We start from the raw sequence: 25026 nt of genomic DNA, 5'->3' as shown, positions 1-25026 counted from the left end.
ACTAACCATAGCATAAAAGATGAACTGCTGTTTAAACAAGATTGCTTCTTGTTTATCCATCACAGACTAAAAAATCCCAGTAATTCACCGACGTCCACGTGTAGGCCACCTCTGCAATCTAAACTGTGTTATCTTTTCAGCTGGAGGAATCCATGCACTACCTAGTTTTCTCAAAACCTGTTCTACATTAAACCTCCAAGGAAATAAGATGTTATGCTTACTGCTGCTAGTAGTCTCTGAGGCTTCAGATGCAGTAGAAATATTATCTGAAAACTTTTCTTCTGTTGCACTGAAGTAATTAAGACCTCCCATTTTGTCTTCGCCCTGTTCTGAAGTATTGGCTGCAGCAGCTACGAGTGAATTCTTACCTCCACTCAAGACAGATGAAGGCTCTATCACAACAGGGTTTGCATCCTAAAATTGGTAGGCAAGTAGAAAAGTTAATTATAAGCCAACATCAAAGACATTTAGCATCAGCCAAATCAATCACCAACATTCACAGCTGTGTGACCACTTCTTCATATCACAACGAGCTTTATAGAAAAAAAAAAATTACTCTCTAGATCTACTGATGAAAAATCTGCAGAAACAAACAGCCAAAATTGTTAAACCAATCGAATAAACTCTTCTGCACAATATAAAAATCATGAAATACCAGAATTATTTTCTCTATCTAGATACATAAAAAGACAACCATTTTAGACAGCTATAATTACAGACTATAAATATACAAAGATTTGTCCTTGTTGAATTTCATATGGTTAAACGAGAACAGCAAGCACAAGAACAAAAACACATTCTTTCCTCAAACCTGCAACTTTAGTCTTCCCTAACTTTGTTTTGAAACAAAGTTCCTTTGTTTCCTTTGGAGAAACAGCATTGCAAGGGCAATATGGCTCACTCTTAGGCAAGATAAAGGTGAGGAAAAAATTTGCACTCCCCAAAAGCTCAACTTTCCAGTCCACTATAGGCAAGAGGTAAGAAGAATCCTAACCCATTTACAGCACCGGTCACAACAAAAAACATCAATAAATGAGAAAAGAGGAGAAAAAGGGAATTAACTGAGCCTTAGAGAAGAAAAAGGAAAATCCATGCAATGAACATCGCCATAACAACACGGGAAAAAAGTGTTTTATGCTGCCCCCTATTCATCGCATCACTAAACATAGTGCCTCGACAAATAACAAAACTGTGCAGTAAAGCTAAAAGTATACAAGTAAGACAAAAATGTATGTTAGAATGACAGTAGTCATTCATAGAGTTTCAGGGAAATTGAGTGTTCTCTTTGCTCCAGAGGCAGACACAGTGACTAAAGGCACTGTGCTGTTCTGCAAAGGATTAGGTATGAAATCATGGGCACATCTGAGTACTTATACTATGACAAGGATCAAATTACCCAGTATTTCAGGCATTTAAGCCACCATTTGTCCAATTCACTGTGCACAAAGAATAACTGTAATTACATGGTTAGTTAATGCATACGTTGCACTCTTCTGAATATTTTAGTTATTTGTATTTACAAGACAACTCAAATACTTATATAATTACTTATCACTATATAAAACTTTTTTGAGAAATAGTTCATTTCACTTATTAAACATTCTTGGCTGTGTAAGCTGCAAAGAATATTTACTTCCACCCCAATTAAATTTTATTAAATTTAATTTTATTAAATATGCTTTCTTTTGTAAAACTCATCATGATGCTTGAATATTTTAGTTGGACGGTATTAAAAGAGCACCCTGTAACTGTAAGGTTTTAGTAGGACCCCTTCAATCACCATCAGTTACTGGACTAATTTTCACCATTGCCTATAAATCATATTACACTAATTCTCTCCTTTATTTGTCCAGAAAATGCAGAGTGTGTATTTGTGGCCCAAGCAAAGTCAAAACCAAAACAGGTAGCTTTATTACCAAATGGATCAAAACACTTCAGGGAAGTATTATTGTGACAGTATGTTTTTATTCAGAAAAGTATTTTGACACGCAGGAATGATGAAGCAAAGTACAGAAAGAGGCGACAGTTTAATGAAATTATAGTGAAAAGCTCACCATATGACAATGATTCAGCAAAACAATTGTGTTCCACTAGGAGACAGGACATGCTTAATTTCAAGCATTATTGGTTAAGCAGTCACAAATACAAAGAAAACTCTTATTCAGTATGTATTATTAAAATACTTACATATTTGACATATTCTTTCCACTGGTGCCACCATGGCATTGCAATAAGAAACCAGTTGTGCCCTGGCTGAAGACCATACCTGCTTTCTCTTTCTAACCAGCCTCTGTACATAAAGAATGAACAACATGAAGTCTTACTCGGAACAGAGAAATTAGTGTCTTTCATTTGAAAATATTAAAAGGTGATTCTGAAACCCATTTAAGATTCTGAGCAAAACATGTACCTAATAATCTGTCCTTCCTCTTCCGGAGTGGCAGGTCGTAGACCCAAAACTATATGACACACCTGGAAAAAGAAAGTCATTCTTATTAAGAACTATACCACTATGGAACAAGCATTAGGTAAATGAAAGAAAAGAACAACTGCAATGGGACTTCTCAGAAAATTCTTTTTAATTATGTAGCGAGATTACCTAAAATTGAACAAATCACTAAAAAAAGAAGTATTTTGAGCTATGAGATTCCCAACCTGTTCCCACAGTTAAAGACAAAAATATCAAGAATGTCAAATGCCCCAAGACAATTTAAAGTGAACTGAAAATGATTTTTCGTTATTTCCACAACCGAAGGACATGCTATGAAGGATCATGTTAACTGACACAGATGGGACACACAAAAAGTTACGGTGTCTATAAGTACTGGAGAGAGGGAATGAGGGGTTGGGAGAATGCAAGCTGCTGGAAAAGGATAAGCCAAAGGTTTTAAAAACAAAAACAACACAAACAAAGCCTCCTCCCAAAACAAAAACAAAATGGAAAGGGTAAAAATGAGAAGTGGTTATGTAAGGGACTGAAAGAAAAACGAGCACATGATGAGACCAAGGGAGATGTTTAAAGCAGTCCAACCAAACAGTCACCACTGAAAATGCTCTCAAAATTGTAGACTGTTCCCTGAATGTCTCATGCTTTTTCTTTTGCCTTTTTTGTTTGCTTGTTTTCATTTGTTCTTTTCTTTCAAACAAACACAGAAGAAAAAGGCACCATCCCCATGATGACTATGCGATTTGGGTGGGGTTTTATTCCAAGTACAAGCCAGCAGTCCCAGATGGCTAATATTTACTCTTCTCTTCCTAGTAAAACCGTCCTGGCCTTGGCTGCAGTGACATCTCTGGCTGTTTCTCCCAGCAGCTCCCCAGCCACAGGGCATGCGGCAGGGAGTGATGAGCAGAGGGAAACAGACTCTGCAGGAGTCTTTGTTTCCCATTGCAGGGAGGAGGGTCAGCTGTCTCGTCTCCCAGACGGTTTTCAAATTGGTTGCTACTCATAACATGATTTATAGTCGTTTCCTTATGTCTCTTTAGAGGCTATCAATTTGCATCTCAGCTGGAGATTTCTAATGACTGGTGAGATATCTTATTTAAATTTATATTACAGTGTGAGAGACCATTTCACATTCTGCATAAAACAAAGGCCATTAGCTGCTGGGAAGCAACAGATTTTCCAGCACACACAACACAGCTGGCTCTGATGTTTCTTTTTAAACTCATGTAACACTGTGCTAGTATCAGATTCTTCACATAAACTAACGCGGCTGCAAACAAACCAATTTGTTGTCACGCTTTCCAAGGCGCTCCACTCAGACTACTTCGCTTTTCTGTCTGCAGAGGAGACACAAAAGCTTATGACAGTTCAAATAAATGCCCAGACAAATCAATGGCAGACTCTGTCCCATGCGAGTATGCTGTGAGCCTGCAGCATAAGATGAGGGTGCCTTATACAATAAAGTTACCAAAGGAAATAGAAACGAAAATCTAAAATGAAAATGTAACAACTCTGTCAGGAGAAAAAAATATTGTAAATGAGACCTCCAAGCAGCAATGTGTAATAACTGTGATGTGTAATCATCAGCAAGACAAATTTATTAACTGTTCATTCATTCTACCTCAGTATTGCACAGATACTTGTTAGTTAATCAATATTAGGTTATGATAGGATATTTGATGCTAGACAGTCCAAAAATAAAGACAGCCCTTCTTGAGAAGATTGCAATGTAAGCAAAACCTGATGCAATTAGAGATAAAAAGAATTTGCAGAACTTTCTGATTTTATTATTTCCAGCTGTGGTGTAGCTGATGGCCTCAGAATAATCTCACTCGGTCCCCTTGAGGTTCTGGGAAAAGTATAGTTCAAAATACAATTTATAAAGTAGTCTAGGGTCACAAACAGGAGAATCGGTAGTATGCGATTCAGGTAGCCTCTCACAACAATTTCTTTTTTTCTCCAAAAACTACACCACTTCTTTCTGATGAAATATTTTTCTGCTCCAGTCTGACCCTGTAACTGATTAAGCTTCACTCATAAGATGAGAACGGAGCCCACCGGTTCTCCTCAACCCTCCCTGGAAGAAGCGAGATTGTCATATGGGGCTGGAGGTGAACACTAAATTAGGGCAAATCTTCAAGGCTCCATTAGGATTATCATTACTTAAATTCAAAGTATCAACTTCTACAGAAAACGGGTAAGGAACAAACTGCAGTGAATGAAAATACTCTTAGGGGGTTATTTTCTGCACAAAGTGAGCCAGCGCTAAAATATGACTTTTTTAAGGATTTATAAAAATCCAATTCAAGTTCAATTAAAAACAATTTCAGTACACACTTAATCCTCAGCTTCTGCAACACAATAGCAACATGATATCACAGCTTTCAAGGACTGCTCCATTAAGAAAGCAATGAAAGGTTCCTTAGATGGCCTTAACAGAAAATGTAAAGGCAAAGAGGTTACGAAGAGTTAGCAATACCTTTTCTCATTTCCCGTGTCACTTTCCTGGCAAAGATTTGCAAGAACAACTGTTTAAGAACACAGCTTTTTTCTAATGGAAAATATAACTGCTGATACACTTGAAATTTCTTTTCATTTTACAGCCAGTACACTATGTACACTTCAAAAAATTGTGCCTTAGGCATCTCCATACACTGAAAAGAATAATAATCGAATAGCAAATCATTCCATCAAGGTAATGCGTAATTGCAAAAACACATCACTTATTGCAATAGACAAAAATGTAAGCGTGTTGACACAAATGCCGACGCTGCACTTTGCGGCCACACAAAAAGCTCATGGCTAATTACCGTAATTTTCAAGTTTAGATTTCCTCTAAACGTACCTGAAAAAGTAGATTTAAAAATTCATTGGCAAGTGCACTCTTCACGCTCCATATCTGGTAGTCCTCCAGAGTGAGGTGTCCAAGCTTAGTTGAAGGGAGAAGGAGGAAAGGGGAAGGAAGAAACATCAAACCATTAATCTGTTTCTATTAAAATGCTCATTAAATGTATCATATGAGGCATGACAAAGCCAGGGATTTGGTAAAAATTAGCATCTGCCACTCTGATAATAAAATTTGACCCAATGAAAGAAGAAAAATCCAGTTTTAGCATAACCTGTGCAACCTAGAGAACTGAAAAGCTTTGAGAGTACAGAGGATGAACCATGCACAGCATGTAACCTTTGCTCCTGCTCTCCATCATACAGGTTTAGTATTCATGCTCAACTGCAGTAGTCATACCTTCCGAAACCATGAAACCAGCAGAAGCAGTATGTGACTAGTCAGGGCAGCCGCTTTGTAGGAAACAAAACAAGACTTAGACGATCTAAGACTTTGATCATCCAAATAAGCTCTGCACATATAGACACTTGCATCCATTCAGAAACCTACCATCGTCCTCTGTGGGTTGGGAAAAACTATTTTGGATCATCAAGTCCCCACGACTCTACCTTACAACACAAGTCCTATTAGTTCTTAATCACTTGCAAAGTTACAGAAGCATGACGCTGACCGGTGTCAGATGGCCTTCTGATTTGCAACAATTCAGTGATATAAAAAATTCAGATTGATCCTATCACAATATAATTCATAGCCACTTTCACAGCCCTGGCAGTTACTCCACCTCTTCTTACAGACCATTTTCTCCAAAGTTCAGAGGTCAAAGCTAACATATGAAAAGACGTTAAGTAATTTATGTAATTACCGCACCATCAGCTCTTTCCAGCACTACATTAATTATGCAACTATGAAAGATATTCTGAAGACTTAGTCTTCTTTAACTCTGTAGAAACCAGACTGCTATACATTTGCTTATAAACTACCCTTTTTAAAAGGCAAACAATAAAAACCTCAAAGGATGAAAGAAAGAGCTCACTGAAGCCATATTTTCTACTGCTTTGGTAATGAAAGAATTATAATAAAATACTTGCTCACCACATTGTTGGAGTACGAGCAGGCAAGACAACTATTCAAACAAGTAATTAAGCATTTCTAGACATTCTTTATAGTTCTTCTTAAATTATTTATAGTTTCCAGACACTCTTCCTAATTAGTGAAGCAAAGGATGATGTAACAGAAACAACCTCCCCTATATTGTTTGCAGATGATAGTGCCCATCTCGAAAAAGCGAGAACACATTTAAAGATTTACACACAGCTAACTATAAAGCACAATATCAACTCGTCAGACTTTTTGCTGTGTGTCACGACAGTCATGACAGATGCCTCCACCGTTTCACGGATACTTAGCTCTGAAACAATACCATCGTATATAGTTCACTGGTTGTATATAACATTATTGCAGTCGTTTGATAATGATAATGCATGGAGTTCTATTCCAGCATAGGAGGATAATGGGTCTTTACAAAGCATAAAATATAAGGTACACTCATGTTCAAAATTATCTTATGAAAAAAGGGGTAATGCATTAAACAAAAAAATAATTTCTCCAGAACAAAAGTCAAGCATCAGATTTAAAACTGGTATTCATTATGCATAGCGAGGCCTCGCAAACAGTATATGCTTCGAATTAATTTTGTCTGGTTATATATTTTTTGTTTAGTTTCATATACAAAAATGGCGTATAAAATTCAAACATGTTATTTCAAAGAACAATGTGGAAAATTCTAATGGAAAACTGACATTTCTTAAAAGAGATTCTTTTATTGACACACCTCTGCTTTAAAGAAAGGACAAGATTTTACTTTCTCATAAATAAACTGAAGATATTAGGGTATGAAAATGACAAGGGAAGAACAGCAGATTCCTACCTTTGTGGTATCGTGCATATTCAAAATATCTTCTACAATTTCAGACAAATCCATGTCCAACTCCTTAACAAACAAAAGGATTAGAAAACAGAGTTAAAACTTTCACGGCACTCTCTGGAGCTGCATGTGTTCAGAATAAAAATACAACTGTAAGAAATGCTGATGATACCTCTACATAATTTGCAACTGAGTCCTTCCAGACAGTTGTACTTTTGTGCCTAAGGTTTCTTTATATGAAACAGCATACGTTATAGTCAAATCCTCCTGTTTTGGTTAATGGCAGGTCAAAGTTATGCAAGCAAGTTACATCCAGTTATCAATACTCCTCTGCTAAGGAGCCTGTATTTCACTGAAACCATGTTCAAACGATGGTCACATTCCTACTTCTGAAGTCAGAAACTTAAGTGTTTAAGACTTTAAGAAATAGACGCAAATGAATAAAAAGCCAAGTATAACTTACAGGTATTTTATCAGTACGGTTATCTTTCCAGACCTCTAAAAGTGCAACCACCATTTCTTTAAGTTCAGTGCGAGACAACACACCATCCCGGTCAATGTCAAAAACCTTGAAGCAAACTGAGAAAAAAGGAAATTACTTTCCTGTGTTAGGACTCAACAACTGGGTTGTTTTTTTTTTTGTGCAGAATATAAGTCTGCAGAGTCACAAGAACATGATTTAGTGCTGACAGTTTTGATGAGGCAGGATGCATGTGTGGTAGTGAGGAAATGGAGCAGCTGTGTTTAATAAACTGAAATCTAGATTCCTGCAATTCTGTGCTGTGTTTTCTGATGTGACATAGCAGGGAACATATGTGCATCCAGAAATTTCCAGGGAATGATAGCTTTTAAGATGCAGCAATATGGCTTTGGAAAAGTATGGGACAGAAGTATTTCAAAACACAAGAACCTTGCAGGGACCCAGCTGAAAACTGGACAGTAAACAAGCCAGAGGATGTTATTTACCACAAGGCAATCAAATAGGACATTAGTTTTATATTATATCTAATGAATAGGTAAGTGTTTGCACTTTCTATATTGAGATACACATTTCTGCATCTTAATGCAAAACACTACAAAATAACTGCTGAAATATTGGATTTTCCCCCCCAAACAGGGCATAATTTATATATGAAGCTATGGATAAGTTATAAAACATACAGAATTAGGTTTAATCATCCTTTATAAAAGGAAGCTGTGATATTTAAAATTCCTTTAAGTTTTTAACTTCTGAAGTCTGTCACCTTTCACAGACAAACACTTGTTCAGTGGAAAAAGAAATTTAAAGAGGTGGAAACAACTAAACTTCATTGCTCAAACTGAAAAACTTCTTTAAAGTTAAGAGTTAACATTTCGCATACTCACACTTCTGTCTTTCTGCCAAGGGTCCCCTGCAACATGCTGAGAGCCCACAGGAAATTTCTTTAAAATCTATATGATTGTCTCGGTTTTCATCAAAAGCATTAAACAAACCTGCAAACCACAAAAGCATCTCCTGTTACAGCATCTGGCTGAAACGGCTGATAATCATACTTAGCATTTACATGAAGGGTTAATGGTTGACATTTGCAACGAGAAGTACAAACACTTATGATTGTAACTAATTCTTACTAAGTGTAATAAAGATAATTAAGCACTACTAAGACCATTTAAAAGGTGAATTAGATTGCTCATGTATGGCTAAGCAAAGCCAGGGGCAGGGTGGGAAAGGAATCAAGAATTCTAAACAGCAGCCCTATTCTCACACCTTCCCTGTAATGACTGATTTAGAGGACGTACATCTAAACCAGCATGGTCAGGACAAGCATTTTCACAATTTGGTCAAGGACCAAAATAGTAAAGGTACTCCGATGCCAAATGCCGTGGCTACTACAAAGTGCCTGATAGAAACTCCTATTAAAATCACTGAATACCATAAATTTGGCCCTTAGGGAGTTAGGAGTTTTAGTTACCCACCTTCAAAGTACTTAAGAGTTGTAGTCATTCAGCACATAAAACTTTTTTTTTTTTTTTTGTGGCAATGACTCAGTTGCACTATCCACAGAAGACATATAGAATGACCAGAAACCATTCAAGTTTCCCCATAGCAGCTGTGTAAATTTATATCACTAAGTAGATAAAATGCACTTAGGAGCAAAACGATGTGGGGATATATCCTTATTGAACTGAACAAAAGTTCTGGTGTTCTAACAGCTTGCATCCACTGCAGATGAATTTCCCATTTTCTACTTACTGCTGCCACTTGTCAATAAAGCTGACCGCTTGGTGATAAAAAATTGTCACTCTAGGACTGCAGACAAAAACTATCGTCTAAGTAGAATGTTACTTAATGCCCTTACATTGTGCAGTAAATGGCAATTAGACAGTTGCAACCTCCAGTTATTACCAGACTGGCTTCAACCTGAAAGACCAGCTTGGTTATTACTATGTCTGCTCTGCAACATACAAATCTTCTGAACAAAATCCTCCTTAACTTACACTATTAGGGAAGGCTGTTTAATTGAGTGCATGATACAACTCCTGACTTGCATGCTGAGTTGACATTTAATAGATGAAACTCACATTTGTCAATTTTAATATGGTCTTCTGTTTTATCTCCCTCAGGGACAGCAGTAGATTTTGTCATTACAGAATCTTAAGGAACCCAGTGAAAAATTTTAAGGAACTACAGGGCAAATTATTCATAAAGTTTTACATATTTCCTGACAACTAATAAGGATGCAACACACAGAAGCATCACTTCCTTCGTCATTCCAGACTTCCCAACAAATAGGGATTTCTCAGGCATCTTTTCTCATTTTCAAACATTCAGAACTCAATAGAACGAATCTCTGTAATTTAAGCTTAAAACACATTTTAAAGCAATGAAATTTGTATGTCAGTAGACCATCAGGTACTGAACACCACAGCAACATCACTTCCTCGCACGTTGGATTGAAGTTCCATACCTTCACTCAGAGATGGATGAATAGGAGGGGAAACTAAGGGGGCAAATGTTTCTAAATCAAAACGTCCAGTTCTTGATTGAGCTTTTAGCAGCCAGTATCGTTTTTCGAGATCAATGATGTCGGATTCTTCCACTGCATAATCAACAAAAATAAAAGAAATTTTTGGTAATATCTAGACCATGTTAAAATTCAGCACCAAATAAAAATGCAGCATTATTGTGTCACAAAGAGAAATTATGTTTATTTTTTATGCCTGACTCCTGCATATAAAAATTCTAAATATGAGTAATAGAGAAATAAAGGTCTGATCTTACCTTCTTTATTTACAGAATCATCTTACCTATTCACCATCTAGGGTTCAACACCAAAAACACATCATCACAAGTGTTTAGAAATACAGAAATGAACTTTTCCCCACTGCTAAAGGCTCCAACAGTCTCTTCATTTTCACGCATTTCTTCTTGGGGAATTGAACAAGCAGATTATACATGCAATATCTTATTCTCCGAAGGTACCCAGTATTTAAATCCTCTAAAAGGATGTGAAGGAGCATTTAAGAAAAAAAAATAAAATCCTGGAACTTTTACGGGGGAAAAAAATTAGTCCTTGGCTGCTCTTGAAAAATTCCTACTTGAAATTTTTATCCTTGCTTTATTATTTATACTATAGATGCACTCAGAAACCCAGTCAACACTGGGGAGTGATTATATAAACCTAGAAGATACTTTATATGGAGGAACTTACTAATTTAAAGAAGATAAAAAACTGAAACACCAAAACCCAACAATGAGTAAAACAAGATGCCAGGCAAAGGTCAATAAAAATAGTCAGAGGAAGAATTTGTGTTTTCTGTCAAAATATCACATACAAATGCCAGTCTCCTTATGTTTTATCCTTGAAATTAAAAAAAAAAAAAAATATATATATAAAAAGATTAAGTTTCTGCTCAACAATAGTTTTAAGCTTTTTACATACGCAAGTGTGTCACAACACTGCTTTAGGTCACTGCAAATTAATTGGTTCTCAAATAGATATGTAATGACAAAGCTGTCTATATTAAGAACCACTACATGTGATCCCATTCCCAGATGGTTCTGAGTCTTTAAATCCACGCCAGCTTTCTAATAGGTTTAGCTTGAGCTATTTGGCCTGGTTTAGTCTACAGAAACAATAATAATCCTGTAAGGCTTAAGAGCAGAAGAGACCCAAAAAAAGTTATATGTCAAATTGAAATTTTATTGATTTCTTTTCCTATTTCTGTTATTAGGAGGAGTAATTTAATCACAATAGTAACTTAGGTAGCCTACAATAAGCACGAACTAGTTGTAACTACCCAGCAGGCACATCATCTAATGCATCAAAAACTATATAATACCTTACCCTCCTCAGCAAAAAGTTTGGAAAAATTTTAACAAAAGATTAATATGTGAAGTAGAGTTGGAGGAGTGGAAGGGGTTTCCATCTTCCTGTAAAATATTTTTAGACAGTCTAACTAGAAAAGTAACATCAGTGACAACATGTCCTCCTTTTCCTCTGTACGTTCAGTACAATCACTAGACAGACCCTACACTAGCATGCAGAACACCCACACCAAAGCTGCAGTTCTAGGGTCACGTTAAGCTAACAGAATTTCAGGCTGAACAGAGAACGTTTACCTTCCCTCTTAACCCCAGGCACGTGCTGCAGCATCCTCACTTGCATCATTATCAGCTGCTGTGCATTTACATAGTAAGTGAGATAAGAGAACTGATCCAGAAGAAAAAATAAACTGGTTTCTTTTCTAGTCTCCCCCTCTTTCCTAGTTGGATAAATTCCCTTATCTGGCTTACCATCTCCTGGCTCTTGGTTGTGTTGTAATCACAGAACCGTTTGGGTCAGAAGGGACCTTTAAAGGTCATCTAGTCCAACCCCCTGCAGTGAGCAGGGGCGTCTTGAACTAGATCAGGTTGCTCAGAGCCCTGTCCAGCCTGACCTTGAGTGTTTCCAGGGATGGGGCATCGACCACTTCTCTGGGCAACCGGGGCCAGTGTTTCACCACCCTCAGCGTAAAAAATTTCTTCCTTACATCTAGTCTAAATCTACCCTCTTTTAGTTTAAAACCATTACCCCTTGTCCTATTGCAACAAGCCCCGCTAAAAATTCTGTCCCCAATACATAAAGCAGCAGTAATCTAAACATATAAAGCAGTGTTATTCTACTAGAAATCAAGAAAGAGAAAGAGTAGTTATTTCTTTGAAGATCAGCATATAGAAATATCATAGGTGCTAAGGACTGCCACAGAAGTAAGCAGCCTCACAGGCTTACACAGAACACCCCAGTGATGCCCCACAACAGTCAGCATATCAACAGATGAGAGAAAATTGAATAATAAAATACACTTTCCTTCAATCTTGTTGCCTCTACAGGTATCAGGATGCTACAGTACTGATAAGAAAGAGGTTGCAAAACATTACATTAGGACTATACTACCGGTATTCTGCAGGAAATACAAGAAAGGTATAAAGATGGAGTTTCAAGAACAGAAATAAACAAAACGCAAAACAACAAATGAAAGGTAAAAGCCACTTTAGGAGACAGAACTTTAAGTACATGAAGAGAATCACAGTGCTATTATACCACCTAAACAACTGCACATAAAGGGCAAGTTTGCACTGTCATTTAGAACAGCACCTACACACTATTGTTCTCATTAGCAAACACAAAAGTGTTATGCTAACTCTTCAGCATGTAATCACTGTTTCCTTCTAATCTACCTCTGTGACTAGGAAGAGTAACAAATGTGCCAGTTGCGCTTCATTCTTGAAATGATGCAACACTAAAAATTCAAAAAACATACGGCAGCTCACATTGTTTTATTCTGCCAGAGAACCTATCTTTCAGTTCTTAATTACTAAAGATAAATAATGTACCTGCCAGTGAAAGCAGGGTTCTGCAGATTTACTCTTCAGCAAAGACATTCTCAAGTATCTATAGTAGAAGCTAGTTGTAGGCAATTTTTTAAATTGCACTTCAGCTATTTTCTACAGTGCTAACTTTATTGCTTTATTACTTTAATCTCAGAAAAGAAAGGTTATCAGACAGCATCTTATCTGCATTTCTGTCAAGCAGTGGTTGAAATTACATGGTCATTTAAAAGACAAAGAATTTTCAAATAATCATCTTTGAATGAATAGCTGATAAGTATTAGCGTAAGTGTGCCACTGATAGCCAAGGCAGGTCCAGCGTATTGACCTTCTGCAGAAGGGCCAAACCTTTTAGAAAGTAAAACTGACTAAGTAGCAAATAACATTCTTTGTACTGATTAGACTCACACAGCTTATGCTGGATACAAGTGAAAATGTGAGAAAAGAATATTTTTCATTCATAGTAACAATTAATTGCAGCCCATTGCAATAGCTTCACTTCCATAGAATACAGAAAGATTTATCGGATTACAGCACATGTGAAAGTTTAACTCTACGATTGAAGTCAGCTGTTACATAATTTAATTTCTCCAGAGTGATTTTTTGCACATAATCTTGTAAATCAATCTCAGGATATGTAGTGCACCATCTATTCCTCCCTAAATATAAACTAGAAGAAATCGCTTGCAATTTATGATATATAAATATAATCATACTCGTTAACTGAAGTTTAAATGAAGCATGATAAAAGCAGACCACACTTAGTATCCACACATACTAATGTGTTTGAAAAAAAAATGCCATATTCTGAAGAGGTTTTATATAGAGAAAGGATTTTACCTTTTCAAAGTATACTTTTTTTTTTCCTAATGCCAGTTCAAATCATGTCAGGAAGCGTGAACTGGGCTTTCGCGTTCAGTAGTTTGAATTTTAAATAACTTACAGTTATTTTTCAAAAATGTATCTTACACGTATAGTATAGTCCAAAAGATCAGAACAGACTGGCTTTCTAGGCCAGTATTCATTTCTGTCAATGAAATGCATGATATGATTATTAGAGGTCGCATGGAGATATCATGCACCTGTGAAATTTAACCACATACCAGTTTACTGCTATATGCTATTTGATGTCTCCCTCTTCACTTGTCCATTAAAAATATGAAAGACTTGATATTTTTAAATTTGTGTAAAATTTACGTCAAAAATGTACATAAAATTATGAGTAGTGTTTCTTAGTTCAGTTCGCTAAGAATTAGACGAGTATAATTGGAGGAATAGCAATGTCAAGTCCACCTCAAGCTACAGCCTTCACATTGTAAAGGAAGAATAGGTGAACATTTTCAGCAAAAATACACATCTGCAAAGTTGTAAATCTACTAAAAATGAGTTAATTTAAAACCAGCTGCGGCACTGTGATTGACAGTGATAAACACTTTAAAAAAGCATCCTCCATTTTAATGCCATTTTCATGAAATGTCTGCCCTTCTTAAATATTACATAGCTAGCAAGCCATGAATAATCTTCCGCCTTAGAAAAAAATTTTAAAACGTGTTTTCATTTCAGGCACTACTATTACAATTCTCTATATGACCAGAATTAACTAAGTATTTCAATATATTTTAAAACTTTAATATTTACCCACCTATTGGTACAATCCTCCCTGGCTCACAGCAGTAGAAGCATACCATATTCCCAACATTTTAACTGAAACTTGGTTTGGTTTACTGTTTACCATGATATCCTCCACGCAAAACCCAGTCCCCGGTCACAGAGAGCGCTCTTCATCGCACAACCGCTGAGTCCGGACCAGAGACCGAATGACTGAACACCAAACAGAACTTCTGACTAAACACACTCGTTTGTCGCTTTCAAATTAACGTGCAGAAGGCTCCGGGACCTGGGCACCGAGCGCTGCTCCGCAAGCATAAAATAGCCTGGGAACTAAGAGGATAACAAAGTGGCAAGATGCAGATTACGTGACACTGCGGCTTTTTCTTATTGGCCTAGCCTGCTGTAATACTTTCATCTTATTTTTTTTTCCTAATTGAAAAATGGACGAAGAAGGGAATATTATAACTTGAACCAAGATCCTTGTGTGTGTCAGAACCGAGGAGTATCCAGGCGTTTATCTAGTAGAATATAGTGTATTGCTGCCTTAAGATGGGAACCCGTACAGAAGAGGTATTAAACACTACAGTTCCTCTCAAAGCACAAGTGTTCACGCACTTGGAAGAAAATAGCACAGAACGAAATATGCTCTTAAAGTCACCTTAAATAAATCCAAAATCTTCAGAATTGTCTTCTAGTGGCCTTCCATACATCACTAAGAGATGGTGTTTCAAGAGTGGGTACCACAACTGAAAGTGAGCAAGCTACAGAACACGCATCTAACATTCAGCCAGCCTTTTAATGTGAGCAAAGTTAAGTGATCACTTCATTTCACTCTCCTTTTATATATTCATCTTACCATAAAGCCCTACAGGTTTATAAACCCATCTCTGACAGAAGAGCTTAATTCCACAACATTCAGTTTCAACTTCGTACTCTTTCCAACTATTCTGTTTCAACCATGCTGTCTGGTTACCATCCAGGGCATCTCTCATTTATTATGTTAAATTAGTGGTAACTCTGTGTTCTAAAATGTAATTATACTGGTTACGCACAGTCTTACTAATGTCAGTATGCAAGAGCTGTCAGAAAAAGCAGAAGCATTTTGATGATTTTTTCTGACAACAGAAGAGAGTCTCTTCGATTCAAAGGAGAATTAGGATGCTATTTAATAAGAACTCAGTGACACAAGAACCAGATAACAAAGTACAAATTACACGGTCTGTCAGTTTGAAACCAGGAACCCCTCTGATAAATGGGAATAGTCTCCCCATGGAAAAAGGACTGAAAACCTGCATATATAAGCCTATCACATGATACCGAGACACACCAAAATGAAACAGTCATTAAAAAGGCAACCACTACCTATGTTGCAGCAGAAGAAATATTTCCAGCCAAATGAAGGAAACCAATGAGGTCTCACCTGGAGTCAGTGTGACAGCAGTGTATCACAGAATCCCAGACTGGCGGGGGTTGGAAGGGACCTCTCGAGATCATCCCGTCCCACCCCCTGCTGGAGCAGGCACCCCCAGAGCAGGGGCACAGGGCCGCGTCCAGGCGGGGGGTGAATGTCTCCAGGGAAGGGACCCCACAGCCTCCCTGGGCAGCCTGTGCCCCTGCTCTGGCACCCGCACAGGGAAGGGGTTTGTCCTCATGTTTAGGTGGAGCTTCCCGTGTTCCGACTTGTGCCCGTTGCCCCTTGGCCTGGCGTTGGGCACCACTGGAAAGAGTCCAGCCCCATCCTCCTGACACCCACCCTTCAGATATTTATAAGCACTGATGAGATCCCCCTCAGGCTTCTCTTCTCCAGGCTGAACAAGCCCAGGTCTCTCAGCCTTTCCTCATAAGGGAGATGCTCCAGCCCCCTGATCATCTTCATAGCTCTCCACTGGACTTGCTCAAGGAGTTCCACATCCTTCTTGAACTGGGGGCCCCAGAACTGGACACAGCACTCCAAACGTGGTCTCACCAGAGCAGAGCAGAAGGGGAGGATAACCTCTCTCTATCTGCTGGCCACACTCCTTTTGATCACCCAAGTCTGAGATGGAACAGGGGATGGAGGCACCTAGTCTGAAACAGACCTGAACTGAGCTCATTCTACTTTGACAAAAAGATCAAGGAGAAACATAAGAGTCACTTGCATTTATACTGAATGGTAAAAAGGAAGGAGCGCAGAGGCTGTCTGAAACCAAGAACAACGTTGACAGAAAATTAAGACATGAACTGCTCACAAATGCATGTAGATGATGTACTGGAATAATTTTCCCCAACAGGAGAAAAAAAAAAAACCCACTCAGCCCAAATATCTTATGAAAGGAATGGTACAGTGACCCCCAGGGTCTGCACTTGCTGGGACAGGAGACCCTTCCGTGTGTCTCATTCCCGTACGTCTGTCTGCCAAACTAAGCCACAGAAAGCTGTACTTTGTGGGTAGGATGGAGTCAGTTCCACTCTGATACTTACAAGAGTGCAAAGCAGCCAGGGCAGGCAACAAAATGGCATCCTCCAGTGGCTGAGAACTGTTGTACTGAATTACTGCATTTGGACTCAGAGTGCCAGAGAAGACGAGGTGATCAATTTGTAATTATTAAGAATGTATAATGATTTAGGGGAACATTCCCCTGCAGAGAATTTTAGTGTTAGTAGTAGCCCCTGACAGGATTTATCTTTGATTTACATACTGCACTGCAGTGCTATTCAATAGGATATGTTTAAAAAAAAAAAAAAAGTACCCCATTACACTATGAAACTGAGAAAATACAAAAAATCCAAACTAGTTCTAGTTGGTCAGCAGTCAGGTATCCCTGAAACTGTGTTTTGGGAACAAAGGTCCAAGAGAAACTTAAGTTATTTTGGTAGCTTTCAAATGAAATTATTCCTATTGATGATTTAAGTGAAATGGAACAAAATTTGATTAAAAGCAGCAAGTGTGTGCAACTTCCTGTAACTTTAAATTTTCACTTCTAATTATATTTCTCAACACAAAATTAAAGTCATCTGCATACCAAAATAAATGTTATTTAGAAATGAAAAATTAGAATTCCTTTGTTTCCCTGATAGCTTAGCTCATTAAGCAAATTTAAATGGAGTCACTGACGCTTTGCAATAAAATGTTTGCTGTCTGTTTCTAAATCAATGTTAATAAATTTCACTATTTTTATCACTGCAATTTTTCACGTCTCTGACATACTATTTAATATGTTTAATGGGAAGCACATTGTGAGAAGGGAGGCAAGGCTCGGTAGGAGGGTCTGAAGCTCGAGCCAGGAGAGGGCGCACTGCGACCCAGCCGGTGTCCAGCAGCCAGGTGAGAAATTCATAACTGCACTAGCAAGATTCACAAATTAGTTTTCATTTTACAGTAGAAGAAATTTTAAAACCTTTCACTCTTCCACTGTATTCTGTTAACAGTGTTTGCCCAGGTTTACTAAACATTATTTCAGTTACTTGTTCTCCTGAAAGGCAACTATTATCCCAGGTAAAAGTATTAACAAGCCTTCATTTAGAGAAAAGGAACTGTCATAACAGCTCTGGCTGTTGTACATATTCGGCTGTGTTAAGAATAATTACGCCCTAAATTTCTTATTCTTTAGATTGACCTCATCAGACTGCAGTTATTAAACTTAAAAAACGAAACAGCAAGGCCCCAAGTATTCATACTTTACTGCAATTACTTCCAAGTGCTCAAGCACTTAGGTTTTCCTTACTTTTACATCTGTTGTATGAGATTCCTATACTGTCTCAAATCACAAGGGAAATCATCGGATACATTATAAAGAAAGTATTTGTCCAGACCTGGGGGAGGCTGGTTAGTTCACCAGCAGGTTAGCTCACCAGTTCATCTTCCTGCTATCTTAAATTCCTGACAGTTTTCCACATCTGTCATTTGAAAGATACTGGGCTGCACATATCGTAATGCAGCACAACTACTTTCTGTTTTTTTCTTGTTACAAAATTTAACTGGAAAATAACAAAAATACAGTAAAAATTTTATCTGCAGGTCCAAGCGTAACTGTCATATGAGCTTTCCAAATTTGGTTAAGCATACTGAGCCTATGGACAGCACGCAGTTTGAAACATTTTACTGATTCAAAAATGCATGTAGGTTTTCTGGAATACAATTGAAAGCTTGACCCCAGATCTGACATGTACTTGAAGATTCAATAATCACTCCAAATGCTCTCATATATTTTATTTCACCTTTTTAATCTTAACAATGGAAAACAATTTTTTTACTCAGTTCTACCTTCACTACACTCGGTCAACAGGTTATAAAAGTACGCTGTCAGTGAAGAAACGGAGACCACCACCAACTACTAGAAAACACTGAATTTCTCAGTAGTCTGATGCAATGTATAGCAACAGAAATTAATTTCTTTTTCAGAAGTTTCATTTTTTTTCCTGAGAACACAGGTTGTGTTGAAACACCCAGCGGAGATCCAAAACTCTGCAAACATATTTCACAAAGCTTAAAAGTCTGGTAACTTCTCCAACAGAAGATGTAGCCATACGAACTGAACTAGCACACGTAAAAGAGCAACCACACATGCATGTTCCTAGAAAAGAACGAACACTAACACTTCCTTCTGTAATTCCGTTTACAGTATGAGATGCTGCAATACACAAGAGTGTTATGAAATTATTATAAAACCAACTTGATTATACAGAGATTAAGAGCAAATACAGGAATATTACTTGAACTTCTAACCTTAAAACATTACGAATTACAAGATCCACCTTTCTAAGAGATAGAGTAAGCTGATTTCAAGACTGAAATTTCAACAAAGATGATGGCTACACTGAGGTAGCACCGCTGAATCTACTGTGTAAATTTAACTGAGACCACAACAGTTGCTTCATGAAGGAGTCAGTGTAAGTAACAGCAATTAAGACAAGATTTGAGACTGTACAGTTGAAGATGTCAAAGAGGTAACTGGAAGTTAGAGGAGACAATAGTCAGTAAATGGAAAACAGACTACAATCCTACAGAAGGTGTGCTCCAGAACGGATTATAGGGCTGGAATGGCAGCAGAGGCCAAGATTAGTTGTTATGTCCTTGCAATCAGAAAGGCTGAAATGTAAACTGAGGAACTTGAGGCAAGTTGATTTGATAGAGACTGAGAATCTGTTAAGCCAAAAGTTGAAAAATTTGAGACGAGAAAATGAAAATTCCCTATAAAATGAAAAGAAAAAAAACCCCAAACTACTACAACAGAAATGAATATAACATGGAATCACCTGAACAAATTTTTTCCAAGAATTGGAACAGAGTTTGTCCCCATTCATTTTTTTCCAATACGCTTCTCATCCAGTCTTCTTTATGTTGTTTTTGATTATAGCACTTCAGCCTTAATTTCTCTAATTTTTTGGTTTAAAATGAAAAAAATCTCTTAGCCTGTAATTTAAAGAAAGGAAGGCTTTCTTCTTGATACAAGAACATAGGTGTGGGTTGGCTAAAGTAGAATATTATGCTCTACAGTCTAAAGACCATTTCTTTCTTGACTCATTTATTTTGCACATCTGAAATAGCTGGGAATACAGTTGAGGGCCTGGCTGCAGATGGTAAAAGCGACAGGTATATCAAAAACCAGAAGTCAGAATATAAAAATATGAAATAAAATCTATTAAAACAGTAGCTTTTAATTTATTTTTTTATTATAAACCTCAGTTTCAGTACAAACAAACTTTCCACAAAAAGCAGGGTAAAAATTGTTCAGAAAAACTTTCCATTTCAAAGCATGAAAAAAATTGAAGTAAGCTCTGAGGTAGCAGCCAGAGGCCTGGGGTAAAGCTTTTGTGCTGGTTTTGGCTGGGGTAGAGTTAATTTTCTCCATAGTACCTAGCGTGGGACTAGGCTTTGCATTTGTGCTGGAAACAGTGCTGATAACGCAGGGATGTTTCAGTTCCTGCTGAGCAGGGCTTGCATGGAGTCAAGGCCTTTTCTGCTCTCACCCCAGCAGCAAGTGGGCTGGGGGTGCACAAGGAGCTGGGAGGGGACACAGCTGGGACAGCTGACCCCAGCTGACCAAAGGGATGTCTAACGGTTTGAGATATCAGCCTCAACATACAAAGCTGGGGGAAGAAAGGGGACACACATGCTAGGAGTGATGGCATTTGTCTTCCCAAGTCACCGTTACATGTGACAGAGCCCTGCTCTCCTGGGGATGGTTGAACACCTGCCTGCTGGTGGGAAGGAGTGGATCAATTCCTTGTTTTGCTTTGCTTGTGCGCACGGCTTTTGCTTTACCTGTTAAGACTGTTTTTATCTCAACCCACAAGTGTTCTCGCTTTTACTCTTCCAACGCTCTCCCCCATCCCACCGGGGGGAGTGAGCCAACAGTTGTGTGGGGCTTGGCTGTCAGCTGGGGTTAAACCACACTTAGGGCAAAGGAGACTTGACCAGATCGGAGGCATGTCAGATCTCAATTTGATACAGCTTAAAAAGATTTTTTCAGGGCTGAAGTCTAGCAAAGAGGGTTTGGGGTTTTTTTTTTTAGCATACCTCTTTCTCTGTGTTGTTTATTAGACCTCAGTGGAGTTAGTAGTCTTCTGTAACCTCAATGTCTACTGCAGTCTCTCATGTAATGCAAATAAATTACCTGCCTATAAACTTCTAATTTTATTATGCATTTTTATTTCAGATGGTCAGAACAGAATTTTAATGGTCATATTTAAAAATCAAGAGAAAAAACTGTATGTTGCTTTATTCAAGTAACCCACCTGTTAAAAAGATCAAATACCATGCTCACACCAATGAAGAAAATCTATGACAGTACATAAAACACAACCGGATTGCTCAAATCACTGACATCTCGATAGCAAACGCCCTTCTCCTGGGGTACCAAAGTCCCTTAGATGCTTTGCTGTAACGTATCCTTACATTATACTTGCACATCAAGTATAATTTATCAGTCTTTTGTTTTTACATTTCATTTAAAAACCAGCTGCTCCTTCTTTCACATCAATATAGGCATAAGGAAGCATTTGTTCTTTGGAGATTATTCCTGAATGCAAATCCTGAGGAGGCTTCTCTAGTTAATTTAGTTCCCTGACTCTATCACATGCCAGGAGTATTACTTATTTCACTGCAGGAAGCAAATTAAGAGGCAATACTTATTTTTGAAACGAGTATTATTTTCAGAACTGTCTCAATAGTTATAAACCTCTATATCTGAAAGACCAAATATAAAACCAGTATTAATGTCAAGTCATTTTAGATAAATGTATTTGTCAAAGAGAAAATATTTTCCTTTCTATTTTTTTAAATTTGGTTGGTAAACTTCTACTATAAGAAACATCGTAATCTCAGTACTGTTATCTCTTAAAAATAATGACCCACTCTGCCCTTGTACATAACAATGTTTTTACATGTCACAGCACAAAAAAGCTGAGAACAAACTAGCACGAAGAAATTTATCTCACTGAACAGAACTGCATGTATCTCATCATAGTGAGTTACAACAAACAACTACAGCAAGGAGACAGTTTATGTCTGTGAACTTGGATTCAGTTCTAAAAAATGTGCATAATAACGAGCATTGTTTACTTACAGTGCGTGACTCCAGCCAGGGTTTGATAGAAGGTAGGGGTATCACTATCATCAGTGAGTGTCACATACACACCTCCAGACAGCAGCCAACGGGAAAACGTGAAAGCGTCTTTGTTGTGCAGTAGCCAAACCCTGAACTTCTCATAGTTTACCTTTTCACCCTGTAAGAAAAACAAGAAAGTGTGAGCTGTTTTTCTCTGCACTCTCCGTAACAGTAAACAGGAACCACCCAGATGTACGAACAAGAACTGGGACAATCTTCTATAAAAATAAGTACTAAAATAATTCTTTTTCCTTGGAGCCAAGCCTGTTTTTCCACTCCATTCTGAAATACAGCACTGAGAGGGAAATTAGACGACTCTGTTCTCTCTGTATTTCTACCACCTACTCAGTGTGGCCTTTGGAAAGTCATTTACTCTGAACCTCAGGTTAAGGGGATTAGAAGAAAAATGGTTGCTTACAACTCAAAATAACAGAGGGTATTTTTATGAGTTTAAGTTTATGATGATAGTTGAAAGTTCTTCTGTGTCAAATAACAGGTGCTATAAAGTCATACACATTCTGTTATATCTGTGCAAGTATACAAAAAGTTAACACGGAAAAACTAGATTTATGAAAAACTAATAGTATGAATAATCACTGCGGTAGCATGCCTTTTTTTTTTTTTTTTCCTTTATTGACCAAAACCCACTTTGGAGGACACATGCATACACAACATTCACTGTATCTCCTAACTTAGTCTCTCGTGCTGGACTGTCTCATGGAACTGCCTGTTCAGCAATAGATTAAAAAAATATGGATTGATAGAGTTTAAATGCTGGAGAGGCTGTTTAAACCATTTCATTAAATGATTTCCAAGCTGTGCCCACGAAACCATAGGAATCAGCCAACTAATTTCTACAGGATCTACAAAACTAAATAAAATAAAAGCAAACCTATTATCAGTAGACAAACTCATTATATGGAGATCCTAATCTCCATGGGAAATAAACAAGGGTCTGCAAAGTGAAAGAGGTTTCAACTCACTGATTATTTAGACTTACCCTAATATCACAGACAATTAAACTTCACTGAATTACACCTCTACAGAATCCAACAGTTTCCGTTTGGCCACAGACCACCTGCCACTGCCAACCAGAGAACATTGAAAATCCACTACTTCCCCTGCCAGGTTGCTCAAATGGTTAAGCACCATCACTGCTAAAACATTTGCTTCATATTCCAATTGTAACAGATTAATTCAGGTTCCAGATACTCATTCTTCTTCTGCCTCTTTTTCGTACACTAGTGTGTTACATTTTTCTCCAACAAATACATGCAGAAATACCCCAATACTTACAGCTGCTATCACAGACTTCCACATGGTTATAATTCAAGGAAGTCAAGATGCTACCCTCCTATTCCATCACCAGTTTAATCTGTACATATCCACACTGCTGACTGGCAGCATGATCCTAACCTCCCTATTACCAACCCTGTTTCTGATCCTTCATCCCTTCTCTCTTGTGACAACAATCACATTAGGGCAGTCATGTGGCAATGCAGAACTAACTGAAAAAGAACCGACAGGATTACAAGCTCCAGAAAAGGGGGTTACTTCTCAGCCAGGCCGGTTTCCAAATCTAGCTCATCAAGGCATCATACAAGTACTTGAGCCACCACAAAGGTAGGAGAATGAATGACAGTCAGGAAAGGGGTAACTCAACAATGTGGACTTTGCAGGATTTAACCCATGACGGAACCACTTGCTTAAGCAAAAAAACCCTCTATTGCCAAATTAACAGGGAAGAAAAAAATCAGCCCACAATTTTTTTTTTTATTTATTTCTCTAACAGTTTGGATCAGAGACAAGATCATTTTTTTACCACCTGTTCCATTCTCCTTTCCCTCTACTTTTTTCACTGCTTTCTGTCAAGGCAGCAAGAGCTGTGTCACGTTTTACTAAGACTCTGCATCATTCCAACTGATGAGAGGAAGGACAAGGAAGACGAGGGACAGGAAAGCTTTGGACGGGGGGAAAAAAGCATTTGAAGCAAGTAATGTTTACAGCTGAGCCATGATGGAACTTAAGCAACTAGAGCAATACAGGTCTCACTGAACTTTTTCCTCGTATTTCAGACACAAGAGTGAGGAAAACTTAGATATACTTTAAAGCTCAGGTTTCTAGGTGAGTACCTGCAATAATTCTGAAGGAAAGAATAGAATTACCTGTAAACATCATCCTTGAAAGCATAAACTCATCCACTATACAGCAGGAAGGCCGGCCCACAGCAGGAACATTAAACTTAATCACTCTCCAGCAATGACCTAGTATGATTAACAGGCCAGTAAATCCTGCTGAGTGGGTTATTACACTATCTTCATTTTAAAAGAAAAATCAATATACAGCATTTTCTTGAACAGGAAAATGGTATGAAGCCAGACTGATACTTCTCTTCCTGCAAGTCTTTATGAAGTATTTCTGGATTTCTTGGACAGTGTGCAATTAACTTTTAAGATATAATTCATCACACCATATTGATGGGAAATTATAAATAGGAAATACTGAAGTAGGTCAGCTCCAGCAACTGGACTGCAGTATACATATGATTTTATGATTCCAGCCAAGAATGAAGAATGTAATCATTGCCTACAAAGCCAACATAATACCACCACCAGATTAAATGTCTGCCTCAGCCGATGCCCGTAACCAAAGTTATCTTCAATACAGTACAATAAAATTTAAGCTAATTAAGTAATCTGATATCCACAAATAAAGCTTCTAGCCAATCAGTTTTTCAGTGGAGTGTATAATGATAACTAG

At 37.8% G+C, this 25026-nt stretch overlaps 1 protein-coding gene across 3 annotated transcripts in view; it reads right to left on the bottom strand.

The window, feature by feature from the left end:
• USP32 (ubiquitin specific peptidase 32) overlaps positions 1–25026 on the bottom strand; it is an 84887-nt gene that overhangs the window by 25392 nt on the left and 34469 nt on the right. For 2 of the 3 annotated variants that reach the window (XM_064468188.1, XM_064468189.1), the window contains exons 5-13: positions 22225–22384; positions 10164–10295; positions 8581–8688; positions 7679–7794; positions 7219–7281; positions 5292–5375; positions 2411–2472; positions 2188–2290; positions 222–414 (exon numbers count right to left, since the gene is read on the bottom strand). In XM_064468188.1, the coding sequence (XP_064324258.1) occupies positions 222–414; positions 2188–2290; positions 2411–2472; positions 5292–5375; positions 7219–7281; positions 7679–7794; positions 8581–8688; positions 10164–10295; positions 22225–22384 (1021 nt within the window). The remainder of the gene's footprint in view (positions 1–221; positions 415–2187; positions 2291–2410; positions 2473–5291; positions 5376–7218; positions 7282–7678; positions 7795–8580; positions 8689–10163; positions 10296–22224; positions 22385–25026) is intronic. The other variant, XM_064468190.1, reaches the window with a different exon arrangement.

The sequence above is a fragment of the Phalacrocorax carbo genome, chromosome 17 (genome assembly GCF_963921805.1).
Source record: "Phalacrocorax carbo chromosome 17, bPhaCar2.1, whole genome shotgun sequence".
In the NCBI taxonomy this organism is placed as follows: Eukaryota; Metazoa; Chordata; class Aves; order Suliformes; family Phalacrocoracidae; genus Phalacrocorax; species Phalacrocorax carbo.
The sequence above is the reverse complement of the archived record's forward strand: the minus strand, read 5'-3'. Positions and strand labels throughout refer to the sequence as shown.